Below are 21,810 nucleotides of genomic sequence, written 5' to 3'. Positions count from 1 at the left end.
AAACTGACATTATAACGGTAATATTATTTATCTACTTCGTTCCAATAGATGAGGCAATAGTAAGCACATTCCTTTCACGGTTGATCTCCTGGTTGGAGAACAGTATCTTGTACAATAATGAAAATTAGTATGTACAAAACACTGTCCAAAATTCAAATACCTGGGAGAAACAGTAAAAAATGAAGAGTCCACTGCAAGAATGATGGATGTCACTTTCTTGTCGAAAATGAACCAAGACTGTCAATGCATAGCTTATATAGAATGTACATATAGCGTTATGTGGCATTAACAATGATAGTCATTGTCCAGTAATGATCGGAAAATCACAGTTAAGCTTTGAGCGCTAAGCATTTCAAACTTTCAATTGCTTATCCTGCAAAATGTATTCCAAATAACATCCATCATTTTTGCAGTGGACTCTTCAATATAAATGATACTCGGGAGGAAAGTAAACACAGAATAAATATGGATACATTGATCTTTCGTTTATTTCATTGGAATATAGGCTATGTAGTGCTATTTAGAAGTTATAAGTGCGACAATACTCTCATGAAAATTTTGGTCGACTTTCTGTGCTGGAACCCTGGTATTAGGCCGAACTTATAGACGTAGGCTATTCACGTCAAAATGCTTCTGAAATAATAGGCTAAGTAAAATTATTCACCATTGTAATAAGTTGGAATCTTTTTCTCTGGCTAGCCTAAACAACTGGATCACTTTTCCATGTGCCTGTGTCTTGTTTGCTATCCCCGGACGTTTCGGAACTTCTTACATGTTCCTATTCAGGGTATTTTCCTCAAGGTGATTATGAAAGTTCTTCTACTCTATTGAGTCAGATAAACTAACAACTAGATCATACCAACATGCCTGGGGCTTAAGATTAACTGTCTGAGACTCTCGGAACAATTTACAAATTCTATCATGTAGCAATTTATATAATAAACTTCCACAAAAAAAAATCAAAGAACTTAACAAAAAAAAAGGTAAAGAACATTTTATTAATACATTATGCCACTTTTATAAATGAATATCTAAATTTAAAATTTTAGTAGTTAACGTTCTCTCCACAGTTTAGTATATACAGTTGCGAAGCTTGGGATGATTTTTTGCATTTCTCGCGATAGTTGCTAGCCGCTTGGAGCGCTGTGAGTACTAGGAACAACAGACTGTGTCACTGCCGTCGTGATCTAATACAGGCCGTAAGGCAGACCATGTAACTCGCTTAACCCGATCACGAAGGGCAGCGTTTCAACCATATAAATTAGTTGGAATGCATAAAGAGTAACATATATTTCTCTAAAATGTAGTGTAATTGCTTTAATAAAATTTAAAACAATGATTATGAGACACTTCAGACATAAATAACTTGCGAGTTAAGATGAAATATTATTTTTGGTGTGAAAATTACGCTGTTCGTATGTGTAATACTTGCCTTTATTTCGATTAAATATTGCGAAATTCTTGTACATTCATTTATGCACGATTCAATAATTTTCAGTTGCACCGCACGGATATTTAGATATGTTGAAATTATAGGTTATGTTTACTGTCCCAGTTGCCCCTTTCTGTCTAATTTTAGTGGTCTCCAATACCCTGCCATTCATATGGAAATATTATAGGTTATGTTTACTATATCTTATATTCCTAAATTCGCAATTATACATTATAATTAAGCATAATGTCATGCATGATACTCCGCACATTCAATTTGTCTGTATTTTAATACTACAATTGAGTATTGAATTATTGTATTTATCTACTACCTAAGAGACGAAGTAACAATCGTACGTACACTAATTTCATAAGAGTGGTATGATAAATTTTCTGTCTCTATTAAGGAAGGTAGATGTGCTATATTAAATCACAATATAAATACATCGGTCGTTGCGATTATGCCTTATTTTTTATTAAACCTCAAAATAGCTTCCATTCTAAACTTAAAATGTTGATGCGAAAAGATTATGTTAACATGTAAAATTCTCTTCACATTAAAATAACACAGTTTTGTAATTATTTCTGCAACATAGGCTATTATGCAACAAGAAGTAAAGGGAACTTATGGACACATTACACTAAATAAAACTTAGCTATGATACGCAATAAAGTTATATATTATAATAATTCACTGAGCTCCATACACTGAAATAGAAAACCCGAACATATATTACGGCCTGGTCTAGATCGAAAAGGCATTGACTGCGCCGTATTTCGCATTGTTGTGAAAGGTTGTGTAAATTGTGAAATGTTCGTTATCGGTTGTAATAACTGTAAATGGCTAAAATACAATAATTTGAATAATAGTAATAATAATAATAATAATAATAATAATAATAATAATAATAATAATAATATGGGACAAGGAGACGTTTGTAGCACTATAAATTCTAAGAAAAAGAGGTCAGAGTTATCCTTCTTCCGAAAGATCCAGGAAGGTGAGTTTATAAAATATAATATATACTTTATGAAAATAATATATAAACCTTATGTATTTCGTATTTCAATAGTGGAAGGAAGGTGTTAATTTTTCAAAAGAACACGATATCAAAAGTACAATACATTTTATCGTCTGCTAGGGAAAGAGTCTGTGATGAGGCGATAGTAGCGACCCTGGTGGCTAGCAACTATCTATGGATGCATATTTCAACTGTCTATGTTTGCATATTTAGTAAGTATTGAGCTTCGCAACTGTATATACTAAACTGTGGTTCTCTCCTTGATACTGCCCTTGATTTTATGTTCCAGGTAACCCAGAGTTGAAGACAAGACAGGGAAAATTAAACAGAGAAGAGACTGGATGGAATAGTGGAGACTGAAGATCGAGCTTAGCCTATATATTTAAGAATTTTTTTTCATTTCATTTAGTATTAATTTTTTAAGCTTATTTAGAATTAAGTTTGTTTGTATTATATTGTATGTTATATCATTTTGCCATGAATGCTTATAATTCTATCGGCTAATAAAGATCTAATTTAATCTAATGCTCATAAGGGTTGTATGCTCAAAGATGATTATGAAGGATCGTCTAGTCTCTTGAGTCAGTTATGTCCGGATGCTCCAAACAACTTGATCAATTGTAGACGTATCTTTATCTTTAGATTTACTGTCTCCGACTTTCGGAACAGGTTCCATCATAAGGGTTGCATTGCTCAAGATAATTATGAAGGATTGTCTACCGCCTTGTGCCGGTTAAGTCTTAATGTTAAAAGCAGATTGATTAATTGCGGCATACCCATGTCTTTAGATTTAATGTCTCCTACTTCCGGAACTGCTTACAGGTATCAAGATGATTAATTGATTATGGAAGATTGACTACTCTGCTGAGTCCATTATATCTGGGTAGACAAAACAACCAGCTCAGTTGTCGACATATCTTTGTCTTGAGATATATTGCATCCGATTTTCAAAACTACTTACAGGTTCCATCATAAGGATTGAATAAGTCCAGGATGATTATAAAAGATCGTCAATCTATTGAATAAATTATATCTGGATAGTTCAAACAACTTGAACAGTCTTGAAATTTACTGTCTCCGATTTCCGCAAATATTTGCAGGTTCCATCATAAAAATTGTACTCTGCTGAATCAATTGAAGACCTAACATTGTAAATGTGCAAAGTATCAATTTTTCAAATTTCATTTTATTCAGTCCAAGGGAGGAATATCCATATGAGAATATACTAAGTTGTCTTTGTCGTAGCTAAACTGTAAGTGACTCATTCGTGTGCCAAAAGACGGTGTTGTAGGTATCTCAACATGCATTTCGCAGTGTGTTTTTCATTAATATCTCAGAAAGTTGATTTTGGCACTTAGCACATTTAGAATGTTAGATCCTCAATTATATCTCGGTAGTCCAAACAACTTGATAAGTTGTCGACATATCTGTATCTTGAGATTACTCTTTCCTACTTCCGGAACTACTTACAGGTTCGCATAAGAATTGTGTTGTCCAAGATTATTATGAAGGCTCGTATAATAATAATAATAATAATAATAATAATAATAATAATAATAATAATAATAATAATAATAATTTATTCAGTGTTCTGCCCAAGGGCAGGTCTTTCACTGCAAACCCAGCTTTCTCCAGTCTTTTCTATTTCCTGCCTTCCTCTTTGTCTTCTGAATAATAATAATAATAATAATAATAATAATAATAATAATAATAATAATAATAATAATAATAATAATAATGTGGCTTTCAGGAGTCAGGCCACTGTTAACCCGTTCCGATCTCAAATCAGATGTTTTTCATAAATATCTCAGACAGTTGTTTTTGGCACTTAGCACATTTAGAATGTTAGATCCTCAATTATATCTCGGTAGTCCAAACAACTTGATAAGTTTTCGACATATCTGTATCTTGAGATTACTCTTTCCTACTTCCGGAACTACTTACAGGTTCGCATAAGAATTGTGTTGTCCAGGATTATTATGAAGGCTCGTATAATAATAATAATAATAATAATAATAATAGTAATAATAATAATAATAATAATAATAATAATAGTTTATTCAATGTTCTGCCCAAGGGCAGGTCTTTCACTGCAAACCCAGCTTTCTCCAGTCTTTCCTATTTTCTGCCTTCCTCTTTGTCTTCTGAATAATAATAATAATAATAATAATAATAATAATAATAATAATAATAATAATAATCATGTAGCTTTCAGGAGTTAGGCCACTGTTAACCGGTTCCGATCTCAAATCAGATGTTGAGGATTCTCTTCAATGGTCTTCCTTGGTTTCTTGTACCTGATGGGGTGTAATTTTTAAGTATTCTAAGCAATCTATTGCGTGGCATTCTGTTCGCATGTTGTATCCATCGTGATTTATAATTTTGGATTTTATCGAGAACTGGGTATAGGCATACTTCTAATTCTTCTAAAATGTCTGTATTTGTTTTAAAACCATCCCACTTATATTCTAACGATTTTCTCTTATATCTCATTTCTGCTCTAGTTATTCTACAATAATAATAATAATGAAATATTATTTAATCATTATTATTATTCATTCATTCATAGTATTCTGTCCAAGGGCAGATCTTTCACTGAAAACCCAGCATTCTCCAGTCTTTCCTATTTTCTGTCTTCCTCTTTGTATCTCCATATATCTTAAAGTCGTCTTTCATCTGATATCTTCTTCTGGCCCGAACTCTTCTCCCGTTCACCATTCCTTTTAGTGCATCCTTCAGTAGACAGTCCCTTCTCAGCCAGTGACCCAGCCAATTCCTTTTCCTCTTTCTGATCATTTCAGCATCATTCTTTCTTCATCCATTCTTTCCAACACAGCTTCGTTTGTTATTCTGTCTGTCCATTTCACACGCTCCATCTTTCTCCATATCCACATTTCAAATGTTCTAGTCGCTTCTCTTCATTTCGTCGTAATGTCCATGTTTCTACCCCATACGATGCTACACTCCACACAAAGCACTTCACTAGTCTCTTCCTTAGTTCCTTTGTACCGTGGAAAGACTCATAATGCTATGCCATGTTTGCAGTTTTTCTTGGGAAAGGTAAATGCGGTAGCTTTCCGTTGCTTTCCACACACCACACTCTCTTTCGCATCTTAAATGATCCCCGGGGGCCCCAGCGTGGAGGTGAGGAGAGTGGATTTGAATAATTAGGCCCTCCGGACATCACCGAAATTCACCGCAAGGGTTAAATATCAGTTCTATCATGGTTTTTGACCCGATCAAAGACCAGGAAATCCCAATTAGCCTTTGCCCCTATTATTATTATTATTATTATTATTATTATTATTATTATTATTATTATTATTATTATTATTAAAGAATTCAGGTTATACCATACTTGATGACAGGAGAAACAAGTACACGATGAGGAAATTCACATGGAACCTGTAAAGAATTACCATTTGGAAGTATGAACAAAATTGGACAGATCATATGGATAGAATGACCTACAGTAAATTCCCAAAGACAATTCTGAAATACTGCTCTACTGGAAAAAGATCCCTTTGCCGCCTCAGAAGAGATGAATGGCAAATACAAGACTGTAACAGGCCACGTGGCCAAATACGGAAAAGAATGATGGAAATTAAATTATTGTTATTATTGTTATTATTATTATTATTATTATTATTATTATTATTATTATTTTGTCCTTAAACTGCAATTTGGTACACATTCTTCACTAAGTGAATTACAACAGAAGAGAAGTTCATCTCATTCAAGTGATTGAAAGTTCTCCACATTGTACATACCCTATTTATAGTATGGTGGCATTTTGAATTGCAGTGAGAAATTCTTCCAGAGTCCAGTTATTTTGCAGGAGTTTACTGAAGGCAAGAGAGACTATAATTTTCATCGATAAAATTATTGGTGCTGTTTACACAGACTTAAGCTCTTGATTTATGTGGCTAACTTTTGGTATATCTAACGAATTTATGAATTTCTGTTCTCTTTGAATGTGTTGTTATGAGAATTCCAACACTTACTGTGATCCGAAGTAGTGCTCTAATATGCCATATCTAGGCTGTTATAATGTCAACTGCAGTACAAGATTCGTTTCTAACATTGCTTCCCTATTGTCATCATAATCATAATCATCATCTCAGTTTATAGTTACATGCATAATAAGACGTCCAAATATATTTATTGGTTAATTGATTATTCTGAAAAAAAAAAATATAGTCTTCTTGCTATGCGACACGTGCAGAGTAGCTGCTTTCTCATTTTTCTGTAAGATGGTTGTCAGGTTCTCTTTCACAGTCTACCTACCAACTATTAATGAAATTAAAATTCCAAGTCTTTCAAATACAAAATATCCTATTACAAATTCTTAGGGACTCTTTACATATCATCCAATATCATTTATATTTTCAAGAAAGATAATTTTGTCAATATGACATTTTGGCATCAAGCGAATCCCTAATCCAAAATTTAGTAGTTTTTTAAATTAATCGACTTAAATAATATAACTGTTCTGTATTCACGTTCCTTGTGGTCACCCTCACTGGAGGGCTGATGATTTAATCAAATCCTTCTCTCTGCTTCAATTGCTGAAAGAAACTTTATACTGTATAGTAAAAATTCTGTTGTTTAAAATACTAAAGGCTGTATTATAATTTTTAACAATGTACATTTTATTTTTTACTATTACAGCTCTTTATATTTCTTTTTAGTTATTATGTACTTTGTAAATCTTTGTTCAAAGTAACAAATGTTTATGATTTGAATTCTTTAGTTATACTCTTTTCTTTGATACTGGTGTTCGATTTGCTGGTCGTTGTTGTTATGTCACATGTAGGCTAGTTGTATTTACATTTTTTACTTATAATTTTATAGAAGTCTGGTGAATTTTGGCCTATTTATAACATAGTGTGATTTGTTTTTGTTTTTTTTTTCAAGCTAACTGTTGATGGGAGTTTTTGGCTATGTTATATAATTGTTTAGTGATTTTTAAATGCAAATTTACCCTCCAGTGATGGTAGTGTTGATGATGAAAAATGATTTATGTATCATTGTATTGTTTTTAAATACATTAACTTTACTCTTCATGGTCTGCATACAACAAAAAAATGAAAGAGCCCCTCATCATTAGTAGTTGAGGAGGGAAATACAATTTTGAGCTTTAAAATTGTAAAAATATTGATATAACAAAGTGAAATGAACTACTGGGATAAGATAAGTTATGAAATACTGCAGAAGTATTTATACAGTAATGATAATGTTTTCATCTGAACAACACTTGAGTGGAAATATGTAATATAATGTTCATTTTGCCTTTTATAAACAGGTGGTAATATAATATGCATCATCACCAGCTTCAGGTTGGAAGATCAGAGAGCCATCATATCTGTGCCAATGCCGTGGCTTTTAGTTATTTTCCTGTTAAAATATATTTGTAGTTGGTGAATTGATACAATGTTCTACATTACTGTCAAGTACAATCATGAAACTGTTCCCGATTAGTATTTATCTCCAAACATTTAAATATCCTTGACTACAATGAAAATTTAAACATTGATGGTGTAATACTACAGTACTGCAATACTATAGTACGATTAGTACGCTGCAGATTCACAATTACAACTTATAACACTTTAACACGTGACCGTCTTGTTCAATTGCGCACATGAAAATTTTTAATCTCAAGTCTTGCTCTGGTGTGGAATACAGCGTAAGTACATATCGGAAAAGTTAGGTTATTTACTCAATCTCGCCAGTCAGCAAAACTGTGACGTCATAGCAAGTTGTCACTGTTCCCACGCGCAGGGGAGGAGATGGATTTGTTCGGAAAGGGTACTGTACTCTTGAAACGAAGTACATATTTTTCAGTCTCAAACACACAAACGTCGACCCAACGAATGAAGTAGAATTTCAAATTTAAAATACTGCTTTCCTTGCGTTTATTACATTTTCTCTCTCCCGTCTCTGGATAATTATTTACAGAGAAATATACTTTATCATTTGACGTCATGTCTTTCACGGTGAGGCTTCCATTTCCCTCAAGAAAGGAATTTAAATGGCGCCTTTATTGCGATTGGTTGAAAATAAGCACTTTCAACCAATCATCGCCATTGTTTCCTCACATAGCGACGTGATAGTTTCGGCGTTCATTCACCCAATAGAAGGACATGACGCATTTACCCTTCAGGGGCACTTCTTAGCGAATTTAAATGTAAACTGTGTTTTCATTGGTAGTATGCTTCCAATCGTGATGTCACAACGCGGAAGAAGCCAATGGGAAACATGGAAACAAGCTTGTTGGGCTCCCGTAGGGACACATCAGACACATCAATCAACGCCAGTATTTTGCTAAAAGCCACGCCTCGCTTAGTCAATAAATTTTGAATATTGAGTAGTGTACGTGTAACATCTGTGTTTTAGAAGTATTTTTGTGCATTAAAAATCATATCACAACTGATTTGTAAGGTAATAAACCCAGTGTCGACCTTTTCTGTTGCTGTCGGAATTGTCCTAGCGCCTCCTCTGCGCTCGCTTGCTTCGGTGCGAGGGAATCACGGGACCTGATCCACCGTGGTGCGCGACCACGCCAGTTTAGTGCAGTGTCTGCCATGTTTGAAGTTATCAATGCGGTGGGGCGTGCTTCTTCGTTAATGACTCGTGTGTTGGATCAGTGAATGATATGTTCAACTAGATTGCAGCATTGAAGATTGTCTATACCGGGTGCATTATGGTGTATGCATATCTTGATTATAACCTCATCCCTGTGCTAGAAATGGTGTCATACATGGCTCGTGAAACCTCGTATTTGCACCTACAATCTGTAGTAGTTCGGGTGAAGTGAAGTGAATGTTTGTTTTGAGTAATTTTGCTAGTAAATATACTGCTAGTGAGGATGCTGTTATATTCCAGAAGAACAAACGCATATTAAAAAATTACCACACATTATTTACTTGTCTGGGGCGGCAGTTCTGTTGTTATTTTGCTTCCCGTGCTTTTGACCCGAGTGGGCGAGTCCATTGCTGCCGTCTCGGGGGTGTGAGGATAACAGATGGGGTGTTGAGGATCGAGGCCGACAAAACCGTTAATCGTTTTACCTTGGAATTGGCTGATTGAAGTGATTGTTTCGTATTCTGCGAAGATAAATCAAGAACTGGAATTGTATCTTTGTTGGGTGAACGTTCCTTTTGACGTTGTGTTTTGAGAGAAGCATCAGCTTTTTACGCCAAGTTTGAGGATGATTTTCACTGTGACTGCCGACTGTGCTCGGTTATTTTGGTCGTTCTAACAAACTGACGCCGTCCTTACACAGGATAAAGACCAGTGTCCACGTGAAAACGATTAATTTATGTGGAAATGATCACCTATAGTGAGGAATGATTACATAGGCCTATACATAGTCCACAGAGTTCAATCCATTGACTGCACCCATGTTGGTTTGTTTACATTTTTTATGGGGTTAGGCAGAATAATAATAATGTGCAGTCCCTTGTTGTTTGAAATCATTTTATAATTACATTTCAACATCAGTGCAATTTTACCGCCTCTTAAGACCACGTTTTATCTTCCCGTATTTATTGGATGTGTAAACAGTGCTGTAAAAATAACTGACACAAAGGCCGATGCAAAGAGGTGTTTGGCAGACCAATTGCAAGTAAGCAATTTCTCAGAGTGAAACTTTCTGTTATAAAGGCCTTAGTGTCTGTAGTTCTGATTGTGAATTGAATACGTGTTGACTGTAATTCTGGAGCCAAACCTGCAGTTTGGTGGCAGCGTTCCTCATGGTTCGATGGTGCTCTTGAATGCGGAGGTGTCGCCGGTGGCCACACGGGCAATGGACAGCTCGGTGGTGGTGCAAGCCAAACGTCCTGATGCTTGGCATAAGCATGAACAATTGATGCTAATGGAGAAGCAGAAACCAAAACGTAAGTCCTTTAAAAAGTTGCGTCCTTATATTCTGCAATACATATTATTGAAATTGTCATAATAGGTCATGTAGTAGCAAATGGGAATGGAAATTTGGTGTTAGGGAGATGTCATACTGAAACATAAAGATGATCATGATCATTGATGGCATTTGAATTGTTCAGTTGCCATTCATTATAGGGCCTAGTTAACATTTGGGAGAGAAAATTTGGTCCTAGGGAGATTATCATACAGAAACACGTAGATAATCATGTGCTTTGGCCATGTTTACATATTTGATGGTAGGGCCTATTAAGTCATTTGAAATGTTATGTTACTGTCACAATTAACTTTTGACTTGAGAACATAAATAAAGCTAAACTAGCGCTGAGGTAGTTCCCATCGTATTCCGCTTATACACCTTGCAAACACGAATCTGTGATAGGTTAGGTTTGGTTAGTTCATGCTTTTATTACTCCTTGCATATAGCTGCTATTAACTGGATCTCCACAAAAGTAAACTTTATAAATTCAACGATTTTCACTTCCGGAATCACGATAACTACCTCAGCGCTAGTTTCACGATAAATAATATTAAAATTAATGCAGAGCAAGCCTTAGGCTACTTCAGAAATTTTATAAGCTTGTTAATATGCAGAAACTGATGAAAACATGTTTACCTTTTTGTTGCCTATATTCAGTTTCTATAGGTATACTACTTATCGACTTTATAGCCTACTAGGCCTATAATCAGTCACAGTTTCTGTAGAATTAACAGACTGCTGAAAATGATAGAGAAATTTGGAAGAATTTTACTTTTCGCTGCAGGATACTGTATAAATTACTAGTCCAGGCATCTACGAATAGTACTTTCTGACATAATAGGCTTCTCAATTGCATTTACTTACCTGAAGTACTTAGACTATCAGAAGTGAATGAGTACCTAGTCCAAGCAGACTGGTGCTTATCATCGCCTAGACCTATTCTCATCTACATGTAATTTAAGCATGCTCAGCGTTGTTTGTATTATTGAAATGCAGAAGATAGGTCTATATAGCACAGCATATTTACAGCAGTGAGTTAGCGTACATAGCACTCACTATCAAATTGAAATTACCTACCATATCAGCGAATAAATAAATTATAGGCTATTTAATAGTTTAGGATGAATGCAATTTTGTTGCTAGGCCTATAGAATTTCATACAGAACAATTTCAATCTCTATCATCTAGAGTATGGTCATAAAGTTCTCGGATTTAGAATGGTAGTCTAGGAGAGAGAATGTAGGTCTAGATATTCCTCTTCTTGCTTAGTTTTTTCAGAGTAATTAAAAATATTGTAGATATTGTTGCAACATAATCTATACGCAATAGGCTAATTCAAGTATTGTTCCAACATAAACCTATTTAAGTTGTTAAAAACATTAGTTTGCAAATGAATGTGTAATAGGCCTAAATAATGTTTGTTTCATTGTATGAGAATAAAATTAGAAGCCTTTAAACTCTCCAATAAACAATAAAATTGATAGAAATATTCATGAATTTAGAATTTGCTAACGTATGAGTGATTACTGATTGCCTAGTTCACCTATTTCCTGTTTCAGTATTGCTAAAATTATTAGTCTCATAAGCAGATTAGATTAAAGAAACGTTTGTGGACGTTTTGAGAAATCGTCTCAATTCATCAATTTAGAGTTTGCAAACATGTGGAAAATACTGATTGCATACTTCACCCATTTCCTATATTATTAGAACTGCTAAATTACTTGTATAATCAGTTTCATAGCCTTTGGTTATTTTGAGAAATTGCTGAAATGTCACAAGTTGACATGGGTTATTTTAATGTATTCAGAGGGACTGTAGCCTATAGTAGCATGTATAGCATTGTTAGCCTAATTTTCTGTGTATTGCGCTTTCTGAAGAAGATTTACATGCTTTATGAGATTTTGTATATTATTTTGAAAACCTATAATTTATTATTGATGATTATCACATGCTAGGTGTTTTAATGAAAAAATTTGGAACATAGCCTATAATTTTCATCTGACAGTTTACTTTCAAAGCTAGTTTTTGATGTTGTGTCTGATAATAATAATTGTAAAATTACATGCTAAATAGAAGCCTACACCTTGTATTGAAGGAGGAGGAGCAAGAAATGGTGATGAAGAAGCAGGCGAAGAAGAAGGAGAAGATATCAGCATTATAAATTATTTCATTGTGTAGCTGAATTGTACTATTGAGTAATTTTATTTTATACTTTTGGTATTCTGCAGCAATTCATACATTTTTTTTTTTTTTGCAAGCTCAAACATTACTGCAGGTTTCAGATTTGCTGTCACTGCGTACGGATGTTGCATCACTTTGCACATTTTCATTTTCATGTACTGGCCAAGTGTGTCGAGTTAATGCGTTGTGTAGGGACTTCTTCTATAGGAAGTAAGCATTTGCATTTTCACTCTAGTAATGATTAATCTTTAAGTAACTTGGAATTTTATTCAGCGCTCCTGTCAGGTACCTATTCAATTTGTTTACTATACTGGTACCTACAAGCTTATCTCTTGGTTCCGCTATTAGTAACTTAAGTGTAACCTGTTAGAAAAATGTTTCCAACATGAAGATAAGTTGGTGACATGAGGTTTTCTGTCCTACAAAACTTTACCCTTTACTCCTCAACTTATTTGTTTTCGGGATGACGTTTAGGCATTTACGCATGTTATTGTAAACAGTAGAAATGAGGCTTTTCTCTATTGAGTAGACCAAAAGTGCATGCCCATAATGTGGACATTTATTGGAATAAACTGTTTTTTTTAACGTTCTCAGGTACTTTTCGCACAGATGTAACATATGTACAGGAGACCTCCTGCATTTTAAGTAGCCTACACATTTTTGAGTCTTAAGAACAAATGTCATGAAGACTGGTCATGCTGTGCATTATCTGACCATAGATCTTAACAGGCTATAATTTCGTATCTCGACCCTTTCAAAATGGCGGACATACGAATTTCTGAGTTGAGCATCATTGAAGCTCATCCAGCGCATGGTTATGAAACTTTGTATGATGTGTAATTAAAAATAAACAATTTTTGTGCGATTAAAAGAAAAGTGACATAAGTGTAATTTTGAGGTTATGTTATCATAAAGTAGGCTACTTGAGAGACCAGGCCTAGCCTGTAAAAGAATTTAACATATTAATAAACAGGTCGTAGAAATATACGCCATTTTGAAACAAACGTGTAGACCTAGTAAAAACTTAAGATTGAAATTGTTGGTACTCAGGCCTACCTATCTACTAGTATTCCTGAAATGTTGGAGGAAGTTAGGTGTAATGCATCTTTTAAACGGCTATGTTTTTAATTACATTGGGAAATAATAAAACGGAGCATGTCTAAACCGACATTTAATATTAAATGTAATAATGTAGTAAAATAGTGTCTTCAAATTGGCCTATTTGTATTTTGTGAAGCATGTAAAATTTCAGTTGAAATGATATGGACATGCCAGGAGGATGGAATACGACAGGCTACTAGAAGAAGTTATGGAATGGTATCCGCCAGGAAGACAGAAAGGAGACAAGCCCAAACTTGGTTACAAGGAATTGGTAGAAAAACGAAAGAAGATTACCGTAACAGAGGGAGATTGAGGAAACAGAAAAAAAACTGGAGGATGGGGATAAACTAAATGAGCACATAAAAGTTGTGGTATTTTGAAAGGGAACAGACTGAAAAAAAAATCAGATTTATTGATTTAAAATTTTTTGAGAAAGATAACTCAGGACAGTCTCATGAATTGTAGTTGTTACGTTCATTTTTGCGCACTGTGAGTGATAGCTTTTCATGCTGAAGACCTGAGTTCAAATCTCAGCGTGTCAAAGTGGAATTTGTGGTGAAGGAAGCCACCGGTGTAGCTCAGGCGATAGGCACGTTTGCTTGCTGATCCGTTTACGCCCAGGCTGGGTTCGATTCCCGCTTGGAATGATTAGGCCTACCTGTTGGTGTTTTTCCAACTCTTAAGGCGAATGTTAGGTAATTACTCGCCAAATACCATCTCAGTATTATCTGTGTCATCAACGCTAAATAACCTAGTAGTTGATACAGTGTTGTTGAACTACTACTAAAACTATGGTGAAGAAATGCGATGTTGGGGCAGATTGACCTTTTTTCCGTTTACTGTCATCCATGAAATAAATGGGAGAAATTGTACTGTCTTATGATGGGCCAACAGACTTGGTGGTCGATAGTAGATGCAACACATTACTCATCCTTGAGAGGTGATTATGGACTTGACCTTTTGGACCTAAAGATAAGCCTCACACAAACACACAAAGTTTGGTTAAAATGAGAAATTTCGTAGGAAGCAGCATCTGAAGTATAGTCAGATTTGTGAAGAGTGGAATGTGAAGAATATTGAGTATACTTGTCGAGCAATTTCTGCCTATTAACGGATTTCAACATGTTGTGAAATATTTTTTGAATACTGAGAATTTGTCGTCGATTTGTTTTCTTTTATATATGCATTGAACCTATGTCATTTGTTGAGACCTTGCTGTTGGAGTACTTCATTATTATAGTAATATAATAAAATGATGGTGGTAGGTAATAATAATAATAATAATAATAATAATAATAATAATAATAATGCTCCATCTGATGTGTTATTTCGGTCTTCTAAGTGGACGTCTTCAACTGGTTCTCTATCAGTATCATGCCATGTGAAGGCCTGGTGTAGTCCATGCGGTTAACACGTTGGATCCATTTGCATTTATAAGTTAATGTTGTCTACAACTGAAACAATGTTGCGTTTCACAAATTCCTGATCTCTTTTGTGAACTTCCTGACAAGAGAATCATTAATGACCGCATGTCGGAATCCATCCTCACATTGCGCACATTATTAGATTTCCACATTAGTTAGACAAATTTAAGAAAAAGGCCCATAATGCAATGGGGTTCGCGTAAGATTAGTTCTCAAAAAGATAATATGGCCGTCTTTTCAATGTTGCCAACTGTTGAAAAGGTATCACCAAAGCAGATAAAATCACAATACAATATAGGCTACTGAAAAAACAATATAATAATAATAATAATAATAATAATAATAATAATAATAATAATAATTAAAAATAATAATAAATGATTAATATAATATTAAAATGTATTTTGTCTGGCAACATGAAATTTATTGGTTTGACTATAGGCCTATAGTTATATTTATGAAACCTAATCAAAAATTTTATTTTGTTTGATCACATGAAATGATTAGTACGACTCCGAAAACCGAATACCATTTTAAAATGTTTATTTATTATTTATTACTATATTATTTATTAATATTAATTACGTTCAAATTTCAAATAACACTGGCTAGTAACTTACGTTTCATGAACGTTGTCAGCTTCTTGAAAGGCAAACGATGCTGTCAACCTAACAGTTGGAAAGTAACTGCCAGTTGTAGTATTTGTCAGTACCGAAATTCGAAACGAAGTTGGCAAAAGAATATTCAACCTGACAACTAGAAAATCGCTAGCATATCATTGGCTTAGGCCTACTTTAAAAATCTCGTTAACTGCATTAGAGGAAATAGAACACGAGAGCAAAATAACTTCCTATTCTTTTTATATCCCATCTAACTTATGCATTTGTTATTTGTAAAATATAGCAACATATGCAGCCTTACAAGGTGTTATCTGGAGACGCATTTAGAAAATATAGACAGATTTTTGACATTCGGAAAAAAATTGGACTTATGGGGCTTTAGAAGTAAGTGATGGGGGGGGGGGGCAAATGATTAGGTTCACACTTCAAGACCCGGACTATAGTTGTAAGGTTGTGACATCAAAGCTTGAATGAAGATTGTCGAAAAATTGAGTAGCTCACGGCCTTGATAATGTCAGTGTTGACTCAGCTGGCGTAGCGCGTTGAGTGCACGATATTGCCTCACATGTCACGTGACAGTGTAATGATTCATGTCACATGGCACCTCGTACTTCAAGTACGTACTGCAACATTCAGATTAAGTTTTTACACCCTATAGTATGGGTGTCGGTAACTAATTTCAGAATTTTTGTACTTACTGTGGAAAAATATATGCTGTTTCAGATGAAGTATCTATATTAGTTCAAATAAGTTACAGTTCCCTTATGAGTGTAACTTTGTAATTTTTCCCATGAACTTTCTCTCTTATTTGCCCGAAATATGCTATAGAGAAAAATTATGCGTTTGAAATGTGTTTTTAGTGTTTGAGGAAATAGGCTACGTATTTCCATTATTAAGTGGATTAAAAATGTTGTCCTTTGTCATTACATTCTGTACTTTATAAATACTTATTGAATTTTGTTTGTAATTCAGTATTTATAAAAAAACTTATTGAATTGTGTTTACTTGCAAAAGAAATACACAGAGTGAAATGTTAGAACCTTTTATTTTGTAAAGGATTAGTATTATGCATATTAAGAGGCGCTCTTTTAACTTAATACAGAATTAAGTTCATTAGCCAAGCTTTGCTGTATAATATTATTAAAAATATATATACAAAATGACAATTTTTATAAAAATTAATTCATTTCTTTTTTTTTTTTAAGCAAATGAGTTATTTACGAATACCCTAATGATAATGTGTTGTACTTAACAAAATTTCTTGATTTTGTAAAGTAATTTTTCAGACAAAAATGTTATTGTTCAAAGACATCTCTATAGGCCAATCCATTCGCCATAAGTGAATGAAATAGTTAATTTAGGAGACTCCTTTTGTGAAATAATGTCAATTACGCGTACACTGTTTAACAACAAATTTTCTAGAATCTGGTATATTCCACTAGGTAACTTATTGTATAAGTTTTTACCTATATGAATAATTTTTACAGTAGGCTTATAAATAAAAATTTGAGTTTATTATTCTAGTCATGCTGTCATAAAGGATTGCGTTATATGGCAGTAAACATTTTTATTGAGTCTCCCTATGGATATAAAAATCATACTCAAAACATAAGATTATTTAGGGCCAAATTAAAGAAGTAGGCCAACCTAATTTCTCATGCCTTCTATTCTGTAGGTGAATTTGACATCCAGCAACGTTGCATGAATATTTTTGTCTTGCATTAAGTATCGATACTAACCTCTTGTGTTGTACTAGTATAAAACTCTTCTGTATATATTTCAACTAGACTGTGACTATAATTAAGACTTTGTAGTACTATTAAGATTGTTTTGACATGTTCCATATTCTAGCTGTGAAGCGATGTACGAATGCCATGGAATGCAAATAAATACAATACAATGTCTGATAGTGTCTGTAATCTGCATTAGATGTTGTATTGAAGAAGGTGAAACATGATGTAGCTGTTCACTGATTTTATTAAAAATTATATTTTCGTTGAATTACTTCTATTAAGTTCTTGGGTTTTTTGGTTATTTTCAATGCAGGTTCTAATTTTTTAATTTCTGTAAGCTGTGTCCTAATATGTATGGACTTTCAATACTCTTTCGTGTTTTCTTCATCTTCTCTACAAAATATATTGATAGTGAGTTTCTCTCTGAAGTATGGTATTATAATTGTAGGCCTATCCTTTTCTTTTCGGCTCAGTTATCTGATACATTAGTATCATTCCTCTTCTGATATAGTGTTGTGATATGTTGTATTCATTTCTGATTGGTTCAGGTGTGTAATTACCTCGTATAATACGTCTTGTCTTTCTGATTATCAAGTTTGTATGTAACATTATGCCAGCTTTTTCTTTATGATGTTCGTGATGATCCTTTAACTTTAGCTGTTATCTTTTGTGTCAATTTTCCTGTATTCTTTGCTCTGGATATTACACATACAGTATACACGTGTCTTTTTGTTAGGGCTATATCTTAATTAACTTACTTTCTTTTTGTTTCTATACCGTACTTATGTGAGTGATTTTTTTAGTAGCTACTGAATTTATATTCTGTCAAGTAGCGGTTCATTCTGTTTCCAAGTTTCAGTATATTTCCACTACCGTTTGGTATATATATTTTTTTTACTTATTATTGTACTACTAAATGGATTGTGTGGTTTCATTTATTTATTCTTTCACATTCTGTTTACAATCTGTTTTTGGATGTAAACCATTGAGTTTTGTAATCGAATGTTCGGTTGTATTAGGTTTTTTTGTGCACTGTAATAAGGTTGCCATTTTCTGATTTTCAACATTGTGGTCTCTTAAGTCTATTACTCTCTGTAGCTTTTGTGTGTGTGTATGTTATGTGGGTGATCTGTATGTTTAAAAATCAATTACACGAAAATTGTTACAACAGAAATCTATGTCCTCCCTATCTTTGTGATAATATTTTCTCCAAATTTCCCAACGAAATTGTAATTAGTTGATTACCAATTCTGGCATTAAAATTCCTTGCTATGATAATGTACTCAATGTCATTTATATTTAAAATATTTTGTAAGTAATTGTGAACTATTTAGCTTTCTTATATAGTTTCTTCTTCAGGTCTACAGATATTATGTACAGTCATACAATTTGGAAACTTGTATTGTTCTGCATATTACTGTGTATATTTCTTCTTGCCAGAAATTAGTCATTTTTCTTTCTTTGATTTAAAATTATTGCTACTTGTGTCTTAGTTATACATTTTGTATTAAATAGGCCTATGTAGTAAAAGCTATCGTATTAAGTAGTTCTTCGCAGTTTCTTCTTTATTCCTGTTCAGATTCAAACTTAAATCGGAATAGTCTATCTTATTTCTGCAAGTTAATTTTACTTCCAGATATTGAAAGTCCTTGTATGTTCCTGAGTAAGTGACTAGCCTTTGCAAATGAGGTCACTGATGAACTAACAGGTACCTTCAAACTTGTGAGGAAAGATTCCTCCTATTCTGGTTGGAGCAAGAGGTACCGCTACTGTCTTCATGAAAGATGTGTTTAAGAGGCTTGGACTACCTACATCTATTATTCCGATTGTAACCTTAGCTGCATTGAAAGGATCAATTGCTCTCCTGAAGAATCACCTATATTCGAAATCAAACTAAGTTCAGTAGCATTCTTTACTTTTTTGTAACACTTACCTTTTTAAAAATAGGTATATTTTCACTAATCTCAAAAAAATTATTTGCAGTTATGTACTTGTAGGAATTTCATTGTTAAAACAAAATCAATGGTTTTTCATGAACTTGTAAAAATTTCTATGGTTAAATACTCTTTCTCCCTTGTGGCAGCTCACGAATGGTGAGAAGCTATATAAATTTAAAATTTAATACCCTTGAAGATTCTACACATACGGAAATTCCAGTTTTTTTTTCTTTTGCAGAAATGAAGTTCATGAGAAACAAGGTTGTATCGTAATAGATCAAATAGTAATACAGAGTGTTAAAAAAAAGCGTTCAATATTTTAAGAAGTGTAGTGTTCATCAAAACTTTCTTGGTTTGATGAATACTACCACCTCTTAAAATATTGAATTTTTTTCTTTTAGTTGAAATCATATTGAGCCTCTCCTGTGATGTTGATGAACAAATACTCATATTTCGAAAGATATTTATTTTAGGATTCATGTTTATTAGACTTTGTTTTGGTAGGCCTAAATACTATCACCTTTCAAAAAATATATTTATTTTTTAATGTTCTGTATAAGAAATTAATTGAAAAATATTCACTCGATAATAAAATACTATATGAAAGCAAAGGAAAATTGATTCAACACAGAGAAAGAATGGAAGATAATAGAACTATAAAACATGCATGAAAATAATCTATAACCTTGCAGGTAAAAGAGATACTTAGGACATCCTAGGAAAAGGTGGCTGGATGAAGCCGTAACAGGTTGCAAGCCTACTCTCCATGAAGTGAAAAGAAGAAGAATAAGGATTATGTTGTGTTCCTTGTTAACATGTATCCATAACTCTAAGTAGGAGTTACTGGCCCCGCCTCCTTCTTCAACCTGATTTAGGACAGTCTGCAGCAGAGTTAATATTACGTTATTAAATCAGAACTGAATGAATTTAATCACAGATTAACCAGATTGACTAATACTGCAGTGATTGCAAGGCCTTCAACTTCGTCACTTCGCAGTATCAGACTGTTCTCCAATGCTATCACGCATGTGTGTGACATTTGACATAAAGATGAGTCATTCATTACTGAAGCCTTCTAGCAAGGTCAGCAGAAGGGTTTGATCATGAAACAAATTATCAGTACAAGAGAAGAAATGATTATAATAATACAATTTGTTATACATGCAGGAGATAGATTGCAAGGTTATTTGAGTGATGCAAGAAGTTTATGTAATTATATAATTACAATCTTAAATGATAATCGGCGAAAGATACCTGGAGAAGAATAAAGAAGTGTATGTAGTATTTGTGGACTTAGAAAAGGCGTTTGACAGTGTGGATTGGAATAAACTGATGGGTATCCTAAAGACAATTTGGTGTGGATTGAAAAAAATAGGAAAGATTGGAGAATTCTGGGTTTGCAGTGAAAGTCTGCCAGTAATTTTCTATTTATATTATTAGATCTTTGTTAAGATTTTAAAAGGAACTAGGCAAATAATGTTCTCGCATGTTTATCAAAAACATCTTTTCTTGAATTTTCGTTGTAGTAAAAATTACGAATATTTCAAAAGGACCACTACGCCAAATAAATTAATGAATAAACCTATACGCTTGGGCAGAACACTATGAATGAATGAATCTTAAATGAACAACCGATCTAAACGAGATGTATATAGTTTTTTTATACAAATTTCTACCAGTTCTTTTTAATTTCGTTACGATCGGTCTATATGGAGAATTATTTTAGCCTTGCAAGTCCGAACAAATTTTGTGCATGTACTATTGACATCATCCATGACAATTAGTAACCCAATAGGATTAAAAAGTGATAGTAATGAAATCCTCTTTCACCAGAATTTAGTAATGAAATCCTCTTTCACCAGAATTTTACTGTTAATGTAGGATTTGTTTTCTCAGTTACACTATTAACACTTATCATTGAAAGAACGGTACCATATATCGTAGAAGTTTCAGATAATTTTATATATGCAAACCTTTGTTTCATTCCTATTCTTAATGGATACTGATCAATCCAATACATAGGATAACCAGACGTCCTTACTTAGCAGGACATGTCCGTATTTTAAAGGTTTGTCCTGCCATCCATAGACAATTTATTTTCGAAAATTTGTTAAATGTCAGCATTTTTATGAAAAAGTCATCTGATTTTAAATAAATAAATAAATAAATAAATTTCAAAACATAATTATCCTTAACTGCAAATAAAACTTTAGTTTTTCGTCCATACATTTTATTCAGAGACTTGAACTGACTTAAACAGTACCTTGAAAATTTAGAAAAACTGTAATAAGTTAGCAATTTAGAAGTAAACCTTGACTATTTCTAGAGGTAAAACAACAGTGATCTTCAGACTGTAGGTTAGACACTTTTGACTCCATTCTACTCGATTAACTCTTTCAGTGACAGTTTGTCAGCCACAATTTCAATTTTTTTTTTT

The 21,810-nt window shown here is 33.5% G+C and overlaps 2 protein-coding genes across 4 annotated transcripts in view; both read left to right on the top strand.

Moving 5' to 3' along the window:
• The window catches only part of nesd (nessun dorma), a 213,833-nt gene extending 211,072 nt beyond the window's left edge, over nucleotides 1-2,761 (top strand). The window contains exon 10 of the mRNA XM_069830571.1: nucleotides 2,743-2,761. Coding sequence (XP_069686672.1) covers nucleotides 2,743-2,746 — 4 coding nt within the window. The 3' untranslated portion in view covers nucleotides 2,747-2,761. The remainder of the gene's footprint in view (nucleotides 1-2,742) is intronic.
• A 5,974-nt stretch (nucleotides 2,762-8,735) lies between these two features.
• mnb (minibrain) overlaps nucleotides 8,736-21,810 on the top strand; it is a 401,856-nt gene continuing 388,781 nt past the window's right edge. For 2 of the 3 annotated variants that reach the window (XM_069830562.1, XM_069830561.1), the window contains exon 1: nucleotides 8,738-10,354. In XM_069830562.1, the coding sequence (XP_069686663.1) occupies nucleotides 10,219-10,354 (136 nt within the window). In that variant the 5' untranslated portion in view covers nucleotides 8,738-10,218. Of the gene's footprint in view, nucleotides 10,355-21,810 lie in introns of all 3 variants that reach the window. The other variant, XR_011332949.1, reaches the window with a different exon arrangement.

The sequence above is a fragment of the Periplaneta americana genome, chromosome 7 (genome assembly GCF_040183065.1).
Source record: "Periplaneta americana isolate PAMFEO1 chromosome 7, P.americana_PAMFEO1_priV1, whole genome shotgun sequence".
In the NCBI taxonomy this organism is placed as follows: Eukaryota; Metazoa; Arthropoda; class Insecta; order Blattodea; family Blattidae; genus Periplaneta; species Periplaneta americana.
This window is presented reverse-complemented; position numbering and strand designations above follow the sequence as displayed.